This window comes from Folsomia candida, unplaced genomic scaffold (assembly GCF_002217175.1).
Source record: "Folsomia candida strain VU population unplaced genomic scaffold, ASM221717v1 Fcan01_Sc017, whole genome shotgun sequence".
Lineage (NCBI taxonomy): Eukaryota > Metazoa > Arthropoda > Collembola > Entomobryomorpha > Isotomidae > Folsomia > Folsomia candida.
Window position 1 is genome coordinate 2622160 of NW_019091209.1, and position 20625 is coordinate 2642784.

The following is a 20625-nucleotide window of genomic DNA, read 5'->3' on the forward strand; positions in this document are numbered from 1 at the left end:
GGTCCAATTTCAAAGCAAATGGATCAGTGGCCCCGGAAGCTTGAGGGGACATTGTCCCTCTGTCCCCACGGTTGTTCGATGTCCCTATCATCTCCCCATCTTATATAAACCCGGCCCTCCCCCATCCAACAATATTGCCGTCCCCAGATGTCCCTACACCTTCCGCGGCCACTGAAATGGATGGTGGTGGTGAAAGCAAAGACGTCACCTCTCCTCTTATCCAGGCAAGTGCTTTTCTTCCCTGGGCCACGGCTGTTTCAGAGATAAATGGTCTTTCCTTGTATCGAATTGTAAATTTTGCTTGTTTCCTAATCAAATACGAAAAGTTGGTTTGGTTTGCGAAGGGATCGCTTCTCTGGAAAGGAGAGAAATAGATAACTGGCTGTGCGTCCTCCATTTCATCTCTCCACCACCACCCCACTTTTTGGAGAGATGTGCAATAAAAAGCAGAGTCAAGTGGTGTGGGCACCTTAGAGAAAGCGAAACACGTAGGAAATCTGAAGCAGTTTGCACGGTATAAAATCAATCCCATCCCAGAAACGAACGACCGACCGGGGAGGAGAGCAATATGGTTTAGTCAATTTTCTTAAGAGAAAATAATATACGATAAGTGTTGATTTTGGATGCAGTACATTAGGGAAAAAGGCTCCACATGGACTCCGAGCATCAATCCTCGTCTCTTGGGATTCCTTTTTCGTGGTCTTGGTTGGTCATGTCCATTTCTTTGTTCCAGTTCCAAATGGAGAGAAAGAGAGAGAGAAACGTGTCCCGACGAGTATGACCATTTGGAAATTCATTCCGTATTAGTGGCATCATCGCCTATCTTCTGTAAAGTGTGGGCTGAGAGACATTAACGGGTGGAGAAACAGGCTCTTTTCAAAAACAGTTTCAAACAGGGAGGAAAACGAATGCCACGCCACGTAAGCCTGCTAAAGCTTCTGGACACCATTACCTGTCACGGACACGTATCTCTCCTCTTGTTCTCGAACTTGTTGATTGTTCTGTAGTTGTCAATTAGTAGGAACAGTTTTAGTCGTCGGCCTAGAAATTCTTCTCCCATCCGTGCGTGGGCAACGGTTAGGTATCGGACACGGACTGCTCTACTATGATGGTTGATCGTTAGTCAACCTATGATGATGACGAGGAAGAAATAACTTGATCAAATCAATCCTTGTAATTGCAACGAGTTTGTTCTTTTTAGAACTCGTGTGTGTGTGTCCATGACCATTTCATGATTGTGACGACTGCACCCGAGACAATTAGGCCGTAATGAAGCCAATGTAAAAGTTTTTTCTTCAAAATGAGCACGCCTGCTTAGATAATCTGTAAGTTTGCAAACTGGAAAAATTGAGGCGTTATTACATATAATTCAGTAAGTGAGGATCAGTATGAAGAACAAATGTAATGTCAGAGATTCAAAGGTAGGAATAGTTTGATTACACGAAACATGAGCACCTAAAGTATTTAATGTTGTCCGTTATCTCAGTATAATTACCGAGCTCTGTCATCATTACTCTGTATCAAAGTTAGGAAACTTATGTATCCTATTGTGGGAAATGAAGTATCGCGAATTAATATAATTCTAAGTAAAAGAGAAAGTGGTTGTGGAACACTTTCTCCCTTAATGTTCGTCACGTCATTAGTTGAAGCGGAACGGGGAGAAAGGTGTTAAATAAAAGCAATGCATGTAACTACTTCATATTTCCTAACGTGTTGAATCTCACCCACCCACGTTGGCTGGCCGTAAAGACTGATTGAGAAAGTGGGATTGCTATCCAGTCCAGGCAGATTTTTCGTCCATCCATTTCATCCATATACCTACCACCTCTTAGAATATGAGACTCCGACCGATCTCTCCTCTTGACCAGTAAGAGACTCACCCTCACCCAGAGAACTCGTCTCAACTTTTTTCACCACCACCATTTGGTCGCTCACCCTCGTCCGGAGAAAGTTGGAGGATGAGTGGGTCAGGAAAAGGGCTCTTGGGCTTGTGGCTCTACCGCATGGGGGACAGCACGGACTGGACCCTGAAGGAAAGCGTGGGGCGGAATAAGGAGCCTGGAAAAGTGGGTGGCATACATACTTTTAACTATGTACTTGTCTCAATTTCGTTCATTTTTCAGGGCCCCGTCACATCCCAGCCGCGACTTATCGACCACCCAAAAGAGGGTCAGAACCAGAACTGTGTCGTGTTTTCCTTGAAAAATCAAGTCGGTGGGTTGGCCCGGGCGTTGAAGGTTTTTCAGGACAATGGCGTCAACGTGATTCACATCGAGTCTCGCAAGTCCAAGAAGAAGCCATCCGAGTATGAAATCATGCTCGACGTGGACTGCGAGCCGGAACTGATGGACGAAATTATGAAGACTTTGTCCGACGAAGTGGCCGCCATCAATCTCACGTCGTACGAACAGGGGCACAAGTTCCCACGACCGTTGCAGAGTCTTCAGTCGATGAGCAGTTTTGGTGAGTTGATATTTAAGATAGTTTAGAGTAGGAACGGTAGTTTGGCTAGTTTTATGAGGGTGAAAGTAAGTTTGTCTCATGATTCTCACCTTGCCCCAGATTTCGGAGATATGCCCTGGTTTCCGAGAAAAATTCAGGACCTTGACCAAAGCCAAAGGGTCCTCATGTACGGGTCCGAGCTGGATGCGGATCATCCTGTATGTTCATTAATTTAATTGGGCTGTTAACATATTAGCATGAACGTAGACGATTAAAGTTGTAGGAGAATTTAGGATTTCATTTTGAAAACTTATCCATACTCTAAAAATCCCCAATTGGTTCAAAAATATGAAAGCTTTCCAATTATCACAGGGATTCAAAGATCCAGTTTATCGAAAACGACGGAAATTCTTTTCCGATCTGGCAATGGGTTATAAATAGTAAGTGGTTGAGTTATGATGAAATTGCGAATTTATTTAGCTTAGTCTAATTAGCTAAACTGTGCATATTGTATTCAGTGGCCAGACAATCCCTCGAATTGAATATACCCCAGAAGAAGTTCGCACTTGGTAAGTGAATTCTACAGTTTTTATCATTTCACTTATCACAATTTCATAAATAGTCAAGTTACCCCTTCATTGCCAAGTTTCCTTTTTACTCGCTCAGGGGGACCGTTTTTCGCGAATTGCACAAATTGTATCCAAAATATGCTTGCAAAGAATACTTGGAAAATTGGGACCAACTCATCCAGTACTGTGCTTATCGGGAAGATAACGTTCCCCAACTTCAAGACATTGACATATTTCTGAAACGTTCGTTAAGTTTCCATACTTTATTCTATTTTAATATCTTGGATTCCTTACTTAACTCTGATTTTGTAATTCTAGGCAAGACTGGTTTTCAACTCCGACCTGTGGCAGGGTACTTGTCCCCACGGGATTTTCTGGCTGGATTGGCATTCAGAGTTTTCCACTGCACTCAGTACATTCGACACTCTTCGGATCCATTTTACACTCCGGAACCGTATTAAAACGATGAGAAATACATGCAAAATATGCATTACTTTGCTTAATAATTGATTATTTTATAGGGATTGTTGCCACGAACTTTTGGGACACATGCCACTCCTCGCAAATCCATCATTTGCCCAGTTCTCGCAAGAAATTGGTCTCGCATCACTGGGGGCTTCGGAAGAAGAAGTTGGGAAAATTGCAACGGTATTTACCTTACAATAATGCATATTTGTCTCAAATTAATGTGTAACATTCCCCCCTGAATTTTCGCAGTGCTACTTTTTCACCGTGGAATTCGGGCTTTGCAAACAAGACAATGAACTCCGCGTCTTTGGGGCTGGACTTCTGTCGTCAGTCGCCGAGTTGAAACATGCTCTTGAAGCGGTCAACAAAATCCGGCGATTCGAACCGGACGTGACCTGTAAAGAAGAATGCATTATCACATCGTATCAAAATGCATACTTTTATACCGACTCGTTTGAAGAGGCGAAGGATAAGATGAGGCAAGTTGAGACGTTTCTCATTTTAAGATTGAATGAAACCTGTTTAATTCGTTCTTATTTATTTTTAAGGGCATTTGCCTCCACGATCCAGCGACCGTTCGGTGTCCGGTACAACCCTTACACGCAGAGTGTCGATATTCTCAGCAATGCTCAGAAAATAGCAGCTCTCGTCTCCGAACTTCGTGGAGACTTGTGCATTGTGAGAAATGCTTTGAAAAAGATTCACGAGCAGGATGAGACCGTTGATGTGGAGAGGTTTGCACACATGCTGAAGGATCAGATAGACATTGACCCTGGTGACCAGGAGAGTCTCAGCGGTCGTGCGACGCCATGCTTCGAACGGGGCGCAAGCCCAAATGGGGATCATCCTCCCGATAAGTAAACTTATGAGAACTGCAATTTAATATCTTCATGTTTTTTTGGGCTTAGGAAATTAAAAAGAATCTGTAGGGAGTAGAAAAAGCTGAAAATATATATGTAATTAATGCATGTTGTTTTAGATTCCACTTAGGATTAGCTTGACCTCTTGGTCTCCCAGAAATAATAGGACCTTCTTTCCTATTGTTGCATCTAGAAAAATTGTAAAGGCTTGCACACATTTATTACACTAATTATAACTTAACTATATAAATTATTTGATAAACTAATCGACCAAGAAAAAGGGAACAAACATTATTGTTTCATGGAAACACGGGACCAATCCGTAGAGTAGTTAAGCTCGATTTTACTTATCTTAAAGTAAAGTCAAGTACATAAAAGTATGCAACTTTCTCTTCGTAGTGTGTATATGTATGTACTATATAAAAGAAATTATCCTCTAAAAACACCAATATTATGTGTTATTTTAATGTTTACGAAAAATGCAATCGCATCAATTTGGCGTTCAGTTTATATGTAGCAGTAGAAGTAGTAATAATAGTATGTATGTAAGTTCTAAATTTCAACAGTTAAAAATTAGCATAGTTATAATTACCCTCATTAAATATCATAATAGTTAAAAATGTCATGTTTAGAATTCAAGAACGGGACTGAAAGTGCTCACAACTTGTGATGTTCAAAATGCCAGGAAAGCACGGAAAGAAGACGGGATTGTGGCAGTAGTGCTGCTTAACTTATGACTAAAATTAAACAATTAATTCAGAAAAATGTTAATTAATTAATTAATAATTAAATGTAATGAAAAGTAAGAAATAAATGTGAAACGTTTTCCGATAGCAGTAGAAAAAAGTTCTCATTTTGAAACGGGCATCTAAATTGTACAACCGGCGAACAAGTGCGCCAACCACCTGCAGCAGGAGCAGAGTCTGACGTTTTTGGGAGAATTTTCGTTAAATAAATCAAATTTCTTAATTTATAGTTAAAATTAATTGTAATATTTAATTGTTCACTGTTCACGAAGGGGTTAAATTGAGTATTCTCCAATTTCAAAGTCTACCACGAGTAAGTTTGTATTTTTAGTATATCTTTTTTAGAATAGTCGGTTAGTTCATTTATATATATATGCAAATTCGTATATTGATAAGCCAAATTACCAAATTAACTCACATAATTACGTTCCAGCATGGCAGGCCCCGTGATGCAGTCGACGAGCAATTTCAAACGGACTTCACTTTACTTGGATATACAGGAAGACGACGACAGCAACGAAAGTACGGGTTCATCTCCGCTCTCCCCCTGTGTTCCAGTGGGCGATGAATACGACGAACAGCAGGTCGTCAAAAGATCAAAATTCGACAATGTAGCAGACGAGTCACAAGCCTTGATGCAAATGAATACAGCCTTGTCTCAAATTACCAGTGGAAATTTTAAATTTAACCTTGGATTCACAACGGCAAGTGGAAAAGAAGTCAAAATATCGGAGGAGGCTATGAAAAAAGCATTGAGTCTCAATAAGGAATTTGAATCGGCGGACACTAGCCGAAAATCGGTGCCTCGAAAGTCCTTAATTTCGTCTCCCATGATCGTTAAAGCATCCCCGGGCCCATCTTCTGTCAACAGTTTCATGCAGCAAGGATCAGCTCACAAAAAGTTCAAGCCGCCGACCCGAACCCCAACCGCTTCAACGTCCCGAGGATCTCCATGCCCCCCTTTACGAGTGGAACCCCCTTCCAGTGAGACTCAAGAGGTCATGGACTGCATCGAAGCATTAATGGCGGATGAAAACAACGACATGGACAGCGACGACGGTGTGGTTTCATCTTCACCTCCACTCTCACCCTGTTTTCCACGACACGATGAACAACAGGAATCAAAACTCGAAAATGAAGAAGGCGACGGAGAAGTCTTGATGCAACTGAATTCAGTCTTGTCGAAAGTTACCAATGGGAAGTTCAAATTCACTCTCGGATTCACAACGGCAAGTGGAAAGGAAGTCAAAATATCGGAGGAGGCCATGAAGAAGGCATTGAGTCTCAATAAGGAATTTGAAACGGCGGACACTAGCCGAAAATCGTTGCCTCGAAAGACTACAATCTCGTCTCCCATGATTGTTAAAGCATCTCCTCGTCCATCCTCCGCCACGATTGTTAAACCATCCCCTGGCCCATCTTCTGCTACGATTGCTAAACCATCCCTTCGTCCATCGTCCGCCACGATTGTTAAAGCCTCTCCTTCTGCCACGATTGCTAAATCATCCCCTCGCCCATCTTCTCCCATGATTGCTAAAACAACACCTCGTCCATCTTCCGCCAACAGCAGAATCATTCAGCAAGGGTCAGCTCACAAAAAGTTCAAGCCACCGACCCGCATCCCCGTGGCTTCAACGTACCGAGGGTCGCCACGGCCCCCTCCGCGAGCGGAACCCCCAGCCAGCGAGACTCAAGAGGTCATGGATTGCATCAAGGCATTAATGGCGGATGATGACGACGGGTTTTAACAACCTTGCCCGTGACGAAACAATGCATTATTACTGACTTTTTGTAATATTTAATCAAACTCAATCTAAACAGTTCCTGGTCATTCTTAAAAGTTTACTTGGTTACATGTTCTCTTAAATCGTAGGCATTCGTAAATGTTACTCAATTCTTTGTTCCGTTCAATTCAATCAAAATTTTACATGATCTATAAATAAATAACAACAAAATGTATGATTTTTCGTATTTATTTAATCATCATCATTAAATCTCTCACGTTTCCCATGCTCATACAGCCGAGGTAGAAAGGAAGTGCAGTGGGTTTATTTTGCGGTGAGGCCGACAAGCACATGGCAGCATTTGATTGAACTGCTCAATTTAATTGTTAAATTCTTAAAGTGAATTAAATACCTTGAAATTAAGATAACTTGCTTTGTCCCCGATTCGACGAAATGACGCAACGTGGCGAGACCGGAGTGAGGACAAGGAATGGCGGAGAGATCAAGAAATTCACGAACAGTAAGTACACATTTTTCCGATGTTTAATTGTTAATTGATAACGTTGTAATAATAATTTTTGCCTAGAATTTGAAAAGAGTGGAGGAGATGGTGACAAGTTCGGCAAGAAACGGAAATTTGGTGAAGGTATCAAAGAAGAGAAGGGAGCTGGAAAAAAGAAACGTATGTTTGTATTAAACAATATTAAGTGTGCAACAATTAACTAGTAAATTAAACTTTAATTAATTATTTGCGTAGCGCGAGCATACGAGAACATTGTCACAGCCGATGGCAAACCAGACTGGAAAAAGGCAAGGATGGAGATGAAACAATTAAAGGAAACGAGGAAGAAGAAGGAAATGAAGCCAGAAATTTACGAGCTGAGCAAAGAAGCTAAGAAAATTTGGGAAGAGTTGCGAAAAGAAAATTGTCCTCAAAATGTTCGGGACAAACTTTGCGATCAGATGCATCGTTTAGTTAAAGGACACATTAAAAGGGTGAGAAGAACAAGTTTTATTTAAGAGCTGGATAATTATCCAGATCGATAGTCTTTTAAAAATATTTATTTTATTGTTTTTCTTTTAGTTATCTTTTGCCCACGATACGTCTCGAGTTTTGGAGTCGCTCTTAATGTATGGTTCGGAAGAAGTTCGTGCCAACATTCATGTTGCGTTTAAGTAAGTGGAAAATTACAAGACCAATTTACTTCAAGTGATATTTCTCTGATAATAACGATGATCTCTTCTAGGTCAAAGGATGACATTATGCTTCTCATGAAGTCAACCTATGGACACTTTTTGGCTCTAAAATTGATGAAATATGCGACTAAAGAACAGAGGGATGCTATTTTCAAAGCCATCGAAGCCCACGTCGTTACACTCCTCAAGCATCAGTTCGCTTCAAGAGTGCTTAACGATTTCTACTTGACGTATGCCAAAGCAGCCCAGAAAACAATCATAATTAAGGAGTGTTACGCCCCCTTGTTGCGTTTGGAGAGTTTGGATGAATCTTTGGGCTACGATTTGAAACTTATCCTTGAAAAATTTCCCGAGAAGAAAACAGGCATTCTGAACAATTTGCAAGAACTTATTACTTTCATGCTGGAAAAGTATGTCATAAATTCATTTGGAAAGTATATTAACTTGTCACTTGTGGGGCAATAATTTAATTATTATTATTTGTATTGTTTGACTCATTAGAAATATGAAAACCAATGCGATTCTTCATCTTTTGATCCATGAATATTTGGAAAATTGTGCACATGCCGAAAGGACAGAATTAATCACGACAATGCGAGAAGAACTTGTAAACATTTTGCACACCAACGAAGGTTCATTACTTGGATTGAGCTGTTTGTGGCACGGAACTCCCAAGGTTTGTAGTTTAGTTTAGTAATAAATTAATTTGCTGGTTTGGTCAGTTATCATTTAGTTATGCTACATTGTTCTCGTTATTGTTTCAGGATCGTAAAGTAATTGTCAAAAGCTTCAAAGGCTTTATTCCTAAAATCGCATGTGATAAGAACGGATATCGAGTTCTTTTAGGAGTTATTGACACAGTAGATGACGTTGTACTTGTTTCAAAGGTATGCAATTAGGTCTTAAATATTTTTAAATTGTTATTTTACTTCATGAACTAATGCGATTATTTGCACTACAGGCAATCTGCAATGAAATGCTGAATAACTTGAATGATCTTGTGCTGAATCAATATGGACAACGGACGGTTGTTTACCTTTTGGAGCATCGAAGCTCATTGTTCTTTGATCCGGAAATATCAAAATTGCTAGCCCAAGGGGACTCTAATGAGTACACGTGAGTAGCTACCAAATTGACACCACATACCCTGTCTAATTATTTAAATGTAATGAGATGTAATTTGACAATAGGAAAAAACCAATTGGTCAACGTCTCAAGGACATTACGGAACCTTTGGAACAAGAGTTTGTGGATGGCATTGTGGATAATTTTGGCATGTGGATGAAAGAGAATTGTCCATGTTTGGTAGCCAAATTTATTTTGAAAAGATTCACAGGTCCGATATTTATGCATATTTAACCTGTAAAATATACAAAGTTTGTAATTACTCAATTATTTAATTTTTACTTGTTTGACCGGCAGGTGGTCACTTGAATGAAGCTGTTCAAAAGGTTGCCGAGTGCATTGCAGAGGCTTCGACGGCGGAAGGAGTTGAGCGAAACCCGATTGAAGCACTATCAAAGTTAATTCTGATGGAATTACCGATGGAAACCCGGCTTGCTTTTGCATCTGAGTTGCTCGTCCATTTGAATAAATTGGGACAAATCAAACCCTGGCTTCAAACTAATCGCGGATGCTTCGTTTTGCTCAGGTTTGTCGTACTTAACGTGCTATTATATTAAGTGATTTAAAGAGTTGTATATATAATCCATCTGTAATTTAGAATTTGGGAGAAATGTGGACAAGACTCTCAACCTGGGAAAGAGGTGAAGAAATGCGTTACGTCAAACATTCAAATTCTGAAAAAGCATAAAACCGCAGGAGGAAAATTATTGAGTAATATCGTTGAAGATTAATCTAGATGATTATTTTGCATATATAGTAAAGTAATTCCGCAAATGTAAAATTTTACATTATTAAATAATGAATACATTAAATCATTTCCTTTGTTTTAACTTTTCAATCAGCTCTAATTTATTCAACTCATAAATTTCACATCCGAAGATGATATGAATATAAACGGAATGTAATATTTTGACAATAGCAATTTTTTAATGCCCCTCAAAATACTCTTTGCTGTCCCCAACCGTTGGTTTGATAGTCTTCTGTCCTGGCTTCCATCCTGCAGGGCACACTTCTCCATACTTATCCGTGAACTGGAATGCCTGGACGAGACGAAGAGTCTCGTCAACCGAGCGCCCCACCGGGAGATCATTGATGGTGATCTGGCGCAAATTTTGTTTCGCGTCGATGATGAAAAGACCTCGAAAGGCAATTCCGGAATCTTCCTGTAAATAAATATGAGAAGAGTCATGTACAATTTATTTTAATATCCTCCCAATAACAAGCTAAAAAATACAGCATTAAGGAATTACGGTATACCTTAAGGACGCCATATGCTTTGGAGATCTCCATCGTCTTGTCGGCAAGAAGAGGAATGTTCATGGGCCCTAGCCCGCCCTGCTTTCGGCTTTGACTCACCCTAAATATAAGAGAGATACAAAACTACTTTTAGTCTTCATTTATATCAGTTTACAATTTGCACAAAATCAAATCAGTAATCAAAATTTCATAGTCAACTTACCACGCAAAGTGCGAAAAATGCGAGTCTGTCGAGCATCCCACGACCTCGCATCCCACTGCCCTGAACTCTGCGACCCTGTCGGAGAACGCGATAATTTCCGTAGGGCAGACGAAAGTACTGTTAAATCAACAACAAACATAATGAAATATTACTAATAAATTATTATATTGGAGTAATAGTAGGATTAAGCTGTGTTCTCCTTACAAATCCAAAGGATAAAAAAAGAAAACGAGGTATTGGCCCTTGTAATCTTCGAGAGAGATTTCCTTAAACTCTCCGTTCACAACGGCACTTCCTTTCCACATCGGAGCTGGCTTCTGGATTTCCAGTTGACCCAGGGTATTCATATTTGATCACTAATCTGAAAAAAGTAACGAAAATAAATTAAAATCAACAATTATGGTGACATTGCACAAACCCCGAAAAGTATTTACCAACCGATATAAATTGTAACAAGTTGTACGAATATTTTAAACAGAGAAAAAATGTTTTGCACAGGTACACAAAGGCGAAGAACTGATAATCTGCTATTGAATTTCAACACAGGTCACAGAATTACGCTGACCATCATCACTGGAACGGAAACTGTTTAAATTCTTTTCATTTGTGGCACGAAGATGACGAGTGTTTTCATTGCCGTCGCCAGAAACCATGAGAATATGAGAGTCTTGTTCCTCAATGGGGGAAACTTTACGTCCTCCACCACCACCTTGACCCCACGCATTCATGAACAAGCCCCCTATCGAACCAATAGCTTTGCTCAGAGCTAGGGCAGGATTTCCAGAACTGTTGTTTCCATCATCGACAGATTTTCCACCCAAAAAAAGGCTCGATGTATTATTTGTACTAAATGATGACTGATTATTATTATTATTGCTGTTATTTCGACTGAAAAGACTGCCCATAGTTTCTTCTTCGGAATTGTGCTACTGTACCATTTTTATTATTCTTAAAATCAGCTAAATACTTCAAGTTTCCGAATGCATTGTAAAAGCTAACTATGTCTTGCACACACTTATTCATGCAACCAGAGCGTAAATGCAAATGACAACTTTAGCCACTTTTTGGCTGAGCAACAGCTCCAACAATTTATTAGCCCAACCGACTCAACTGCGACATATGCACTACACGCAGGCACAGAATGACCGAATACTCAAGTTATCGACTTTTAGTCCTCAATTATTTATTGCTAAAATTCTCCTACGTAGACTTTGACAACTCATGAGGAGGACAAAATCTACGTATTAATTTGTTTTCACATCCTTTGTACTTACTTTCTCAGGAAGAAGTTTGCAGTTTTAGAGCCCACGAGCGCATCAGGATAACCAACAATATTTGTAATGATATGAAATTAAAAAGGTTACCTTGCAAGTAAATATTGAAACCCATAATCCAACAAAACTTCATATAATTTGGCATACCTGCAGTTCAAATTGTTTTAAATTGTAAAATGTACCTCATTTACTTGAAAACGGTGTTTACTTGTTGACATGCAAGAAATATGCATTGCTGGAGAGTCATTATGAAGTTATGTGTAATAAATAATAATGATGCCGCATGATGTTTAATTCCCACAAGCTAAGCATTAATTAATGCAAGATAAAACAAAGTTGGACGGGTTTCCAATTATATTAAATATGATTCATGCCGAGCTATCTATCTTGACAGGTTTTACAAAAGGAAAATGACATTTGAATAGGCAACAATTTCAGAAATGTTCATTTATTCATACGTTTTCCTTCCTCCTAGTCTATAAATTGGAATTGCTGATGATAATTGCAACACATAAAGTATTGAAGGGGGATTAAATAGGAAAATCGCAATTATGCAAATGAACATAATATGAACATGACATAAAATCGCTACACAATCTTGGCAATTAAACCGAACGACCGTCGTCAAAAGGACGCTTGGACAAGTTCAAATTCACGGTCAACTCGCCCATTTAACAAATAAGCATTATTTTTTATATGCGATGAGTGGATTATCTGCGCATTTTTATGATTGGAGAAAAACTGCAGGTAGATAAAATAATAAATCATGCGACAATCTTTCAGAACAATCTTTGCATAAGAATTACATATACCACTCATACTACAACGTTCGTATTGATTTCACATTGTCACTAATTCAATGGCAAAACTGACTTCATCAAAATAAGATTCGTTCATCCTGATTAAAAGTCGGTTTCAATTCTCGTAACGATACAATAACATAACACAAAACAAATGGTTTGCTTGTCTGCCTCATCATGAATTTGCATGCGACTACAATTCTGTTGTATGTATGAAATGGCGACACTTAACCTAATAAAAGATCGGCACGCAATAGAAGTAAGTTATACATACATGTTATACATTTCGGAGGGGAAGGGGACACCCATCATAATAATAGAGCCCTAGTAAATAGAAATATGGATAGAATGTCAACTCTCTCAACATATAAGTCAAGGTAAGTTGGATCAATAATTATTTCGCCGGATATCTCTTCATGAATTCCATCCGTATTAAACGAAGGACTGTGCTGTTAAGGTTTTCTCTTTATGCTCATCGGTCGTTCTTGTTGCATCAATGAATGAAACCGTATCGGAGAAAGACTGACAATAGAAGAACAGAGTGTCAAACGGTGTGCTCTCACTTATTCATGCATACATCGACTATATTCCATGATACGTAGATACGTGCAGAATATGTATACTTTATTTATAGTGCTTACTTACTCTCCTTCTTCTTCTGGTGTCTGGTTACAAAACCGTTATCCTTCTAAAGTAATGTCTTTTTAATGCCGAATCCAGTAAAGCTTTTAAGCAGTCGGAACAGCTTTTGATAGATGCCGTATCTGGATAAGAAGCTTATTGGGATATGATAATGTTCCACTAAACTAATAAACCACTAGGCTATTTGCAACCTACAAAGGAATAATGTCTCATATTAATTGTTTTTCTCTGTTTTTCGCATCAATCACTTGTTAATTGAAACAACTTAAGTAATAATGATCAACGATGCATATGCACATATCGGACAAGGACACATTGTACCTAAAAATGGACAATTGCACACGTGCCTTATACAATTTTTGAAAATATATGTTCAGATCGCTTTCCAATTTTCTCCATCTTTTTATTGTGTATTCGGTCAAAATGCAAAAGCCACTCGATTCTATATTTATCCCAGTCGTATAAAAAATCCAGACAAAATGAATTAATTCTAGTCTACCATGCACTAAAAAGTAAAGGTTTTATGTCCCCATTTTCGATGGTTGGTCACCCTCAATAAAAAATAATTGCCATTTTGGATTTACTTATTTCGATAATCCCCTCTCTCTCTCTCGTCATCAAAGATAAGTCCCGTCCCGTCTCGATCGATAGTTTTATGATCAAGTAAATATAAATGAGCAATAACTATCAAACCAATTACCTAGAAGACCTTTGCAAGTAAGTAATGATCTCGAAGCACGGTTTGACAAATCTGATGGCTAATCGATCTACTGATGATGATAATGCTCATGCCGACAACTTATCCTTAACCTTAACTTAATTGATAGGAGAATAATTGACTCACTTACCGTTGAAGAGTAGCAGGGCAACAGAAAAGAGGAAGTTTTCGGATTTCCGATATTTCCAGCCGGGCAGGAGGAGAGGAGAAGAAGAAAGAGAGAATTTTCCAGTGGACCAGTTTTGGAGGGTGCAGGAAGGAGACTGAGGAAGAAAGCGTGAACAAAAGGTGGCTCAAGGCTCGCAGCGAGTGAGGCAAGTGAGACGAATGCATGAGACGATTGGATGGTGATGATGTCTCGTCCTCGTCAATCATTAGTTGCATGCACAATAATTATGTCGTCTCATCTTGTTCCGTAGGTAAAAGCAAGGATCATGATCTGCTTGACAGCCGAAGAAGCGGACCAGCCAACCACGGCACTCTTTGTAGTTAGTACGGCTCTACTAACAATGGAGGTCTCCCAGCGTGTATGGTCACCGATTTTGACCAAATATTATTAGTCTCAAATTGAGACGAAAAAATTTGAGAGTCTCAATCGATCTCAAATTTTATAAATATTAAATTTGTGAAAGACACGATCTCCCCCCAATGGGCACGTTTGGTAGAGATGTTTGCATCCGAAGAGAAGAAATTTGGAAAGCGCAAAATGAAATTTGTGGACTTTATTTAATGCGTATTTTCTCCTCTTTGAATGCAAATATGTATCTCTGCTAAACGTGCCCCTTGGGAGATCGTGTCTTTTGCAAATTTCATACTTATCAAATTTGTGATTGTTTGAGATTGACACTAACTAGTTGTAAGTTTTAATTAGCCAAAATTAGGACTGAATAGAAATTAAAATGTATAATTTATAGAGTAACAATAATTTAAATTCAACAATCAATAATTTAATGAACTTTGGATGACTGGATTGATAATTAATTAAGTATTTTTCTTCTCTAGTGTTTGTAATGTGTATTAAGTACATACTATATAGTTTAAATTTAAGTTAATCTATTAGCTTTATTTTTAGTTTCTGTAATCTCATGAAAATAGGCTAACATGGTATGCAAACGTAATTCAATTATATGCATTCACTAGTAAATGGGGTGGGGATAATAAATTAATAAAGGCTTGTTATTATTATTGCATGCAAAATATCTTCATAATAAATAAAGCAATTTCTCATTATTGGAATGTCTGGAATTTTAATAACTTAGATGATGTAATGAACAAAAGAATGCATTCCCTATTACGAAAAAGTAATCGTTAAGTCTTTATTTTTGTATTTACATAACATGCGTACTTTTATTATGCCTTGAGAAATATTACGGAATAGTTTACAATCATTTTAGTTTCATTTCATAAGGAAATATGTAAACAAGCAAATGTACATAACAAGGATTTGATGGGTAGTATTAGGTTTGTGTGTTCTACAAAAATAGGTCCCCAAGATATTCATCGAATTCTTCTTCTCTAGATTTAACATCTACAGTTGGAAGTGAATCTTTCCAAATATTCTCCGACTTGTCTGCATTTTCTCCTTGTGCGTCAACTTGATTGCTTTGTGAAGCGGTGGTCGAGTCTGAGTTTCGTTTTTCTTTATCTGAGTGCTTGGAATGTTTCCTTCTTTTCTTTATCTTTGGAACTTTTGTAACGTCTTTTCTCTTTTGGTGATGATTCAACTTTTCAGAGCACTCAGGGCAGAGTCCTAAACAAATTTATAGAATTAATTAGAATATTATAGATTGGAAAATAATACGAAAACATTTAGCAATTCTGTTATCATTTGTGTAAATACATACTGAGTTTCACTAGAGCATTTTTCTTTACTGAATCTTCCATATAGGCAAAATTTACTTCCCAGGATCGAAGTTCGGTGGAATTGTCACATTTTCTCGCACCGCAAGTAAATTGTCCTTTTCCGTTAATTACTTCAGTTTCCGTTCTCCAACGCATTGCATACTATAGAAAAGAAAGATATTAAAACAACTCGACAAGAAGTCCATTAATTCAAATCATGTATAATTATCAATGGATTTCTTCGTACCTTTGCTTGCTTATAAAATGATAAATCACAAATGCAGTATTCCTTAAAAAGCTTATCATAGTATTTCTTGGACATTTGTTTCTCCCAGGTGTCCGCATCGTCATCATCGGTCCAAATGAAGCGATGATTATCTCTCACGATGTCGTGATCCGTCTTATCTCGTGACCTAGAATATATTTACAAAATGTAAACCTTTAACAAAACTTTGGACTCAGCAATAATTAATATTTCAACTTTATTACGTGTCCCTCTGAAATGTATTTTTCGATCCCGGATAGAAAAGGTAATAATCATTGATAAGCTTCTTGTGTCGTTCAAAGGCGTTAAGGCTCAGGTAGGAATATTTGTACCCATCCGCACGGCCACGTTCTGTTTCAAAAGCTTCCCTTGTAGGCAAACCTACAAAATTTGGAATTATACCAAAAATAAGTGTAAATAATTTTTCAGCTCGAACCTGATTCAGTATCAATTTAAATACTATAACTTATCATTAACACACCTGAAGCATGATTTGTACTCGTTTTCGAACAACCTGCCTGATCTTTTTTCCGCGCTAGGTCCTCGCGCTGGGCCCGCTTGTGCTTTTTCTCGTCGTCCTCATCGTCTTCAAAATCTGAATCGTAATCGTCGTGAGTTCCTACGCGTAATTTTTTAGCGTTGTTCATATTTTCCCATGAACGTCGAAAGTAAATTGCAGAAATGAAAACGACGATTTGGCGAAATTAACGATATTTAAGATAAGCAGACTAGCACGCATTCATTAACCTTCTATTTACAGATAAGGCAATTGATCAACTAAATCTCAACTATTTAAAATATTATGAACAACAGATAACCAAATTTTTTAATTTGTAAACAAACGATCAAACGTGATCAGATCAGAGAAGTGAGAATCTCCCGGGAAGAACGTGACTCTAAAATAACATTTATTCATACAAGAATCTTCGCCGGATTATGCAAATTGTTGTTATCACTGATAACTTATCAGTTTATAATTAGTGAGCATTATCTGGTCTTGCATTTAGTGACGGGAAGTGGGAGGTGGGGGTGGTCAACATTAGTTACTTTAACAGTGCTCAATTAAAATCTCAGTCCAGCACTCCAGAGTCCAGAGCAAGAATTTATAAATGGAGATGTCATCTTTCCGGCTTATCTCATCATTTGGACGAGTTCCATCACTTGGATCCACCATTTCCAAGAAATTTATCAGCACAGGACCAGCAATTCGACCCTTTCTTCTGGGACCATTGTCTCGAAATGCGTCTCGTCTGACGACAAAATCCAAACTTTTTTTACCATTCATGAAACAGCAAGGTTTGCGTCATACGATGACCGCTGCACCGCCGCCGAACGTGTCGATGCCGTTGAGCAGGAATATGGAACGACTTATAGGCGGATGGTTGGCCGGGTGTGCGGGGATGTGTTTCGGCGCAGTTGTACTTGGTAAGCAATTAAATTATATTTTCAGTTAATAAATAATTAGTTAATTATTTGATTGATTGTACAGGTGGTGTTACTAGACTAACAGAGTCAGGGTTGTCGATGGTTCATTGGAAATTATTTGGCGAAAGGCCTCCCACAAGTATGGACGAATGGCAGTTGGAATTTGAAAGATATAAACAGTTTCCAGAGTTCAAAATGTAAAAACAGAGATGGAAACATGAAATAGAAGAATAGATTTGAATTGATGTTTCATTGTTTATTATTTAGCAAAAACAAGGACATTACACTCGACGAGTTTCGATGGATTTGGTACATGGAGTATGGTCATAGAACGTGGGGGCGTGCGATTGGAGCCGTTTTTTATATTCCTGCTGCCATTTTCTGGATGAAAGGGCATTTCTCTCCACTTATGAAAAAGAGAACTGTATTTCTGGGTGGGTTGTTAGCGTTTCAGGTGCATTTAATTACTAGTAATATAATTATGACTTTAATTTAATGATTTATATTGTAAATTACTTGTACTTTTAGGGCCTGTTGGGTTGGTACATGGTAAAGTCTGGTCTTGAATCTCGGTTTCATGGTGAAAGTGATGTCCCTCGTGTTTCGCAATATCGACTCGCTGCACATTTAGGTTCAGCGTTTGTCCTCTACTCGTACTTGTTGTGGTGCTCCCTCGACTATCTTCTTCCCGTCCAACAATTGCAAAGGTCGAAAGAGTTGCTTCGATTTAAACGATTGGCCCACATGTGCAAGGGTTTAGTTTTTATTACGGCAATATCAGGTAATTAAATATTACTAGTAAACTTAAGTATGTGGTTTTACAATTATATATAATCTTCAAATTAATTTACAGGAGCGTTTGTTGCTGGATTAGATGCAGGATTAGTTTACAACTCATTTCCTAAAATGGGAGATAAATGGATTCCTGACGATGTTTTAGAATATAAACCAACATGGACTAATTTTACAGAAAATCCTACCACCGTGCAGTTCGACCATCGGATTTTGGTACAACCAAATCACAATCACGCACATGAGTTTTATGTCATTATTAACTAATAATAATCAGATATTGCATTTATTTATCTACAGGGAGTCACAACTTTTTCTACAATTATGGCATGTTGGGCAATTAGTCGTCGTCTAAATATTCCCAGGAGGGCGAGATTAGCCTGCAATGTAATGGCCATAGCAGCATTGGCGCAGGTAATAAATTACGCATACCTGGCTGCAAATGGTAATGTTTTAGATGCTGCTAACTGCTAAGTATGTATACATTTACATTTTATGGTGCAGGTGGGTCTGGGGATAAGCACATTGCTCACTTATGTTCCTACACCTCTCGCTGCCAGTCACCAAAGTGGATCCCTAATTCTGTTATCAATTGCTTTTTGGTTGACACATGAATTAAAGCGTATTCCGAAATAAACGAGTCATTATATATATCAAATAACACAGAATATAGGTTTTGAAAAATGAAAAAATGCTTTTATTACATCGTCATGTATTTGAATTTAACAAGTCAGAATAACATCACGTTATATTTTCAATCCACTGCTTGCAGCTTCTGCCATCAGGTTATTCATACCTTCGATATTTTGAAGCTCATTCATGAAGTCAGTCAGTTGTGCCTTAGTGAACACGTAAATCCGACGAAAGGCTTTTCCATAGATAGAACTGCCAGACTGATTCTGGAAAATTATGCCTGAGTCAACGGATGATGGGTAATTGACATCGAAGAATCGAGTGTGGTTCTAGAAAAAATAGAAACCCAATAAAAACATTTTTCTTACAGACAACTGCTATCAAAAAGATTAGATCAATTCAATCATTGTGCTTTACCTTATGAATTATTTCGTCGTCTTGATCGACGAAATACTCGGGCTCGTGTTTAATTTTTACCATTTTTGCCACATGAACAAAATGAGTGAAATTATACTGCATTCCATTTTCAGTGGCAGTTTCCAAATCATTTCTAAAAAATTAAACCCATTAATTTTTTATCAAGAATATTTAAGACCATGAATTGAGCTTACATCAACTGTTTCATGAATGGGCAAGTCGCCACCCCCGGAATGTTGACCACTTTCTCCTTGATCAGTAATCCAGTCGTGTTTGGATGATTACCCTCAAAGTCAAGTAATTGTTTTAGAACATTTCCTTCAACTGATTGTCCAGCATGTGTCAACATCCAATTAACCACTTGCTTCACGAAAGGATTATCCTGTTAATTGTTTTTAATAAATCAATGAAATCGAGTTAAATCGAATCAATAATTTTATTATAAATCGGCTACCTTGTTATTCTTCAGATTCACTGCGCTGTACACACCATACACTGTCCCATCATCATCCGGATCTGCCGCAGGTTCATCAACTTCTTCCTTAAAAAACATTAAAAATAGCTTGTTTTCAAAAGCCGAACAATACCAACTTCAAATTAAATGTTCAAGACAAACTAACCTTCAACACGGTGGTCACATAATTCTGTCGAACGAGAAGTTCCGCCAGCTCTTTAACATCAACTTCAAAATGTTTAAAGAGTTGCTTGCACAAATTTTCAATTCCTGAACTGTCAGCATCGTCCGGCGTAACGGCTAGGAAGCCTTTCATGAACGTCTACAAAGTAAAAATAACTTTAAACAATAGCACAAACAAGATTAATCATTCATTCGAGTTTATACTAAATTGTGTACCTCCGGTTCTTCGACGGACCCATCTATAGTATCTACAAGTTCTGGCATTGAGCCCGAATCGCTATCACTACTATCACTCATGATGCCTGCAATAAATTATTAGTTAAAATTAATTACACATTAAAATTAAACAATCTAAACCAACCCTACCTGATAATAATCCGACCATAAAACAAGGAAAAAACCAATTTAATTGAGCACTAACTACTCTCGAAACCGGACCTCGTGTGTAGGCCGAAATTCGGATACCTAACGCACATGGGCGAGGAAGGCAAGTTCAAGCTTCCCTGTTTGCTCTAATCTCAGCCTGCCCCAAAGTACAAAACGGTTTATGTTTTCCAACATAGAAACCTGACTACCTCAATTTACTAAAA

General features: G+C 38.3%; 7 protein-coding genes across 10 annotated transcripts; 4 read left to right on the forward strand and 3 right to left on the reverse strand.

Moving 5' to 3' along the window:
• The first annotated feature begins 1814 nt into the window (after positions 1 to 1814).
• LOC110856969 (tryptophan 5-hydroxylase 1) lies at positions 1815 to 7044 on the forward strand. 2 transcript variants are annotated; one of them, XM_022105560.2, is made up of 11 exons: positions 1820 to 2066; positions 2124 to 2463; positions 2563 to 2660; positions 2815 to 2882; positions 2961 to 3011; positions 3109 to 3254; positions 3330 to 3465; positions 3533 to 3659; positions 3729 to 3958; positions 4028 to 5398; positions 5519 to 7044. In XM_022105560.2, exons 1-10 carry the CDS (start codon positions 1959 to 1961, stop codon positions 4338 to 4340), a joined length of 1617 nt encoding a protein of 538 aa, XP_021961252.2. In that variant the 5' UTR covers positions 1820 to 1958; the 3' UTR covers positions 4341 to 5398; positions 5519 to 7044. The 2 variants fall into 2 exon arrangements, with proteins under 2 accessions (XP_035713261.1, XP_021961252.2); XM_035857368.1 differs by having other exon boundaries at positions 1815 to 2463.
• On the forward strand, positions 5520 to 6833 carry LOC110856781. Its single transcript, XM_035857473.1, has one exon. The coding sequence runs from the start codon at positions 5520 to 5522 to the stop codon at positions 6831 to 6833; it is 1314 nt and encodes a 437-aa protein (XP_035713366.1).
• An 80-nt stretch (positions 7045 to 7124) lies between the features above and the next one.
• LOC110856738 (pumilio homolog 3) lies at positions 7125 to 9969 on the forward strand. The gene is made up of 11 exons (XM_022105270.2): positions 7125 to 7329; positions 7396 to 7491; positions 7567 to 7805; positions 7894 to 7985; positions 8057 to 8416; positions 8508 to 8682; positions 8771 to 8893; positions 8968 to 9122; positions 9197 to 9342; positions 9429 to 9657; positions 9730 to 9969. Exons 1-11 carry the CDS (start codon positions 7263 to 7265, stop codon positions 9860 to 9862), a joined length of 1815 nt encoding a protein of 604 aa, XP_021960962.1. The 5' UTR covers positions 7125 to 7262; the 3' UTR covers positions 9863 to 9969.
• Positions 9952 to 14318, reverse strand: LOC110856739 (peroxiredoxin 1). Of its 3 annotated transcripts, none has more exons than XM_022105272.2 (5): positions 14151 to 14318; positions 10795 to 10951; positions 10591 to 10707; positions 10389 to 10488; positions 9952 to 10294 (listed from the first exon to the last, which is right to left on the reverse strand). In XM_022105272.2, exons 2-5 carry the CDS (start codon positions 10935 to 10937, stop codon positions 10058 to 10060), a joined length of 597 nt encoding a protein of 198 aa, XP_021960964.1. In that variant the 5' UTR covers positions 10938 to 10951; positions 14151 to 14318; the 3' UTR covers positions 9952 to 10057. The 3 variants fall into 3 exon arrangements, with proteins under 3 accessions (XP_021960964.1, XP_021960963.1, XP_035713263.1); XM_022105271.2 differs by having other exon boundaries at positions 14155 to 14317; XM_035857370.1 differs by lacking the exon at positions 14151 to 14318 and adding an exon at positions 11029 to 11581.
• Positions 14319 to 15326: 1008 nt separating this feature from the next.
• Positions 15327 to 16996, reverse strand: LOC110856726 (protein FRA10AC1). The gene is made up of 5 exons (XM_022105252.1): positions 16613 to 16996; positions 16356 to 16512; positions 16114 to 16279; positions 15869 to 16028; positions 15327 to 15774 (listed from the first exon to the last, which is right to left on the reverse strand). Exons 1-5 carry the CDS (start codon positions 16776 to 16778, stop codon positions 15497 to 15499), a joined length of 927 nt encoding a protein of 308 aa, XP_021960944.1. The 5' UTR covers positions 16779 to 16996; the 3' UTR covers positions 15327 to 15496.
• Positions 16997 to 17005: 9 nt separating this feature from the next.
• LOC110856725 (cytochrome c oxidase assembly protein COX15 homolog) lies at positions 17006 to 19016 on the forward strand. The gene is made up of 7 exons (XM_022105251.2): positions 17006 to 17556; positions 17621 to 17753; positions 17824 to 18010; positions 18085 to 18337; positions 18410 to 18564; positions 18649 to 18762; positions 18853 to 19016. The coding sequence occupies exons 1-7, from the start codon at positions 17241 to 17243 to the stop codon at positions 18982 to 18984; spliced, it is 1290 nt and encodes a 429-aa protein (XP_021960943.1). The 5' UTR covers positions 17006 to 17240; the 3' UTR covers positions 18985 to 19016.
• A 2-nt stretch (positions 19017 to 19018) lies between these two features.
• On the reverse strand, positions 19019 to 20551 carry LOC110856727 (protein BCCIP homolog). The gene is made up of 7 exons (XM_022105253.2): positions 20402 to 20551; positions 20252 to 20337; positions 20019 to 20174; positions 19853 to 19939; positions 19593 to 19780; positions 19399 to 19531; positions 19019 to 19310 (listed from the first exon to the last, which is right to left on the reverse strand). The coding sequence occupies exons 1-7, from the start codon at positions 20418 to 20420 to the stop codon at positions 19095 to 19097; spliced, it is 885 nt and encodes a 294-aa protein (XP_021960945.1). The 5' UTR covers positions 20421 to 20551; the 3' UTR covers positions 19019 to 19094.
• Positions 20552 to 20625: the final 74 nt, after the last annotated feature.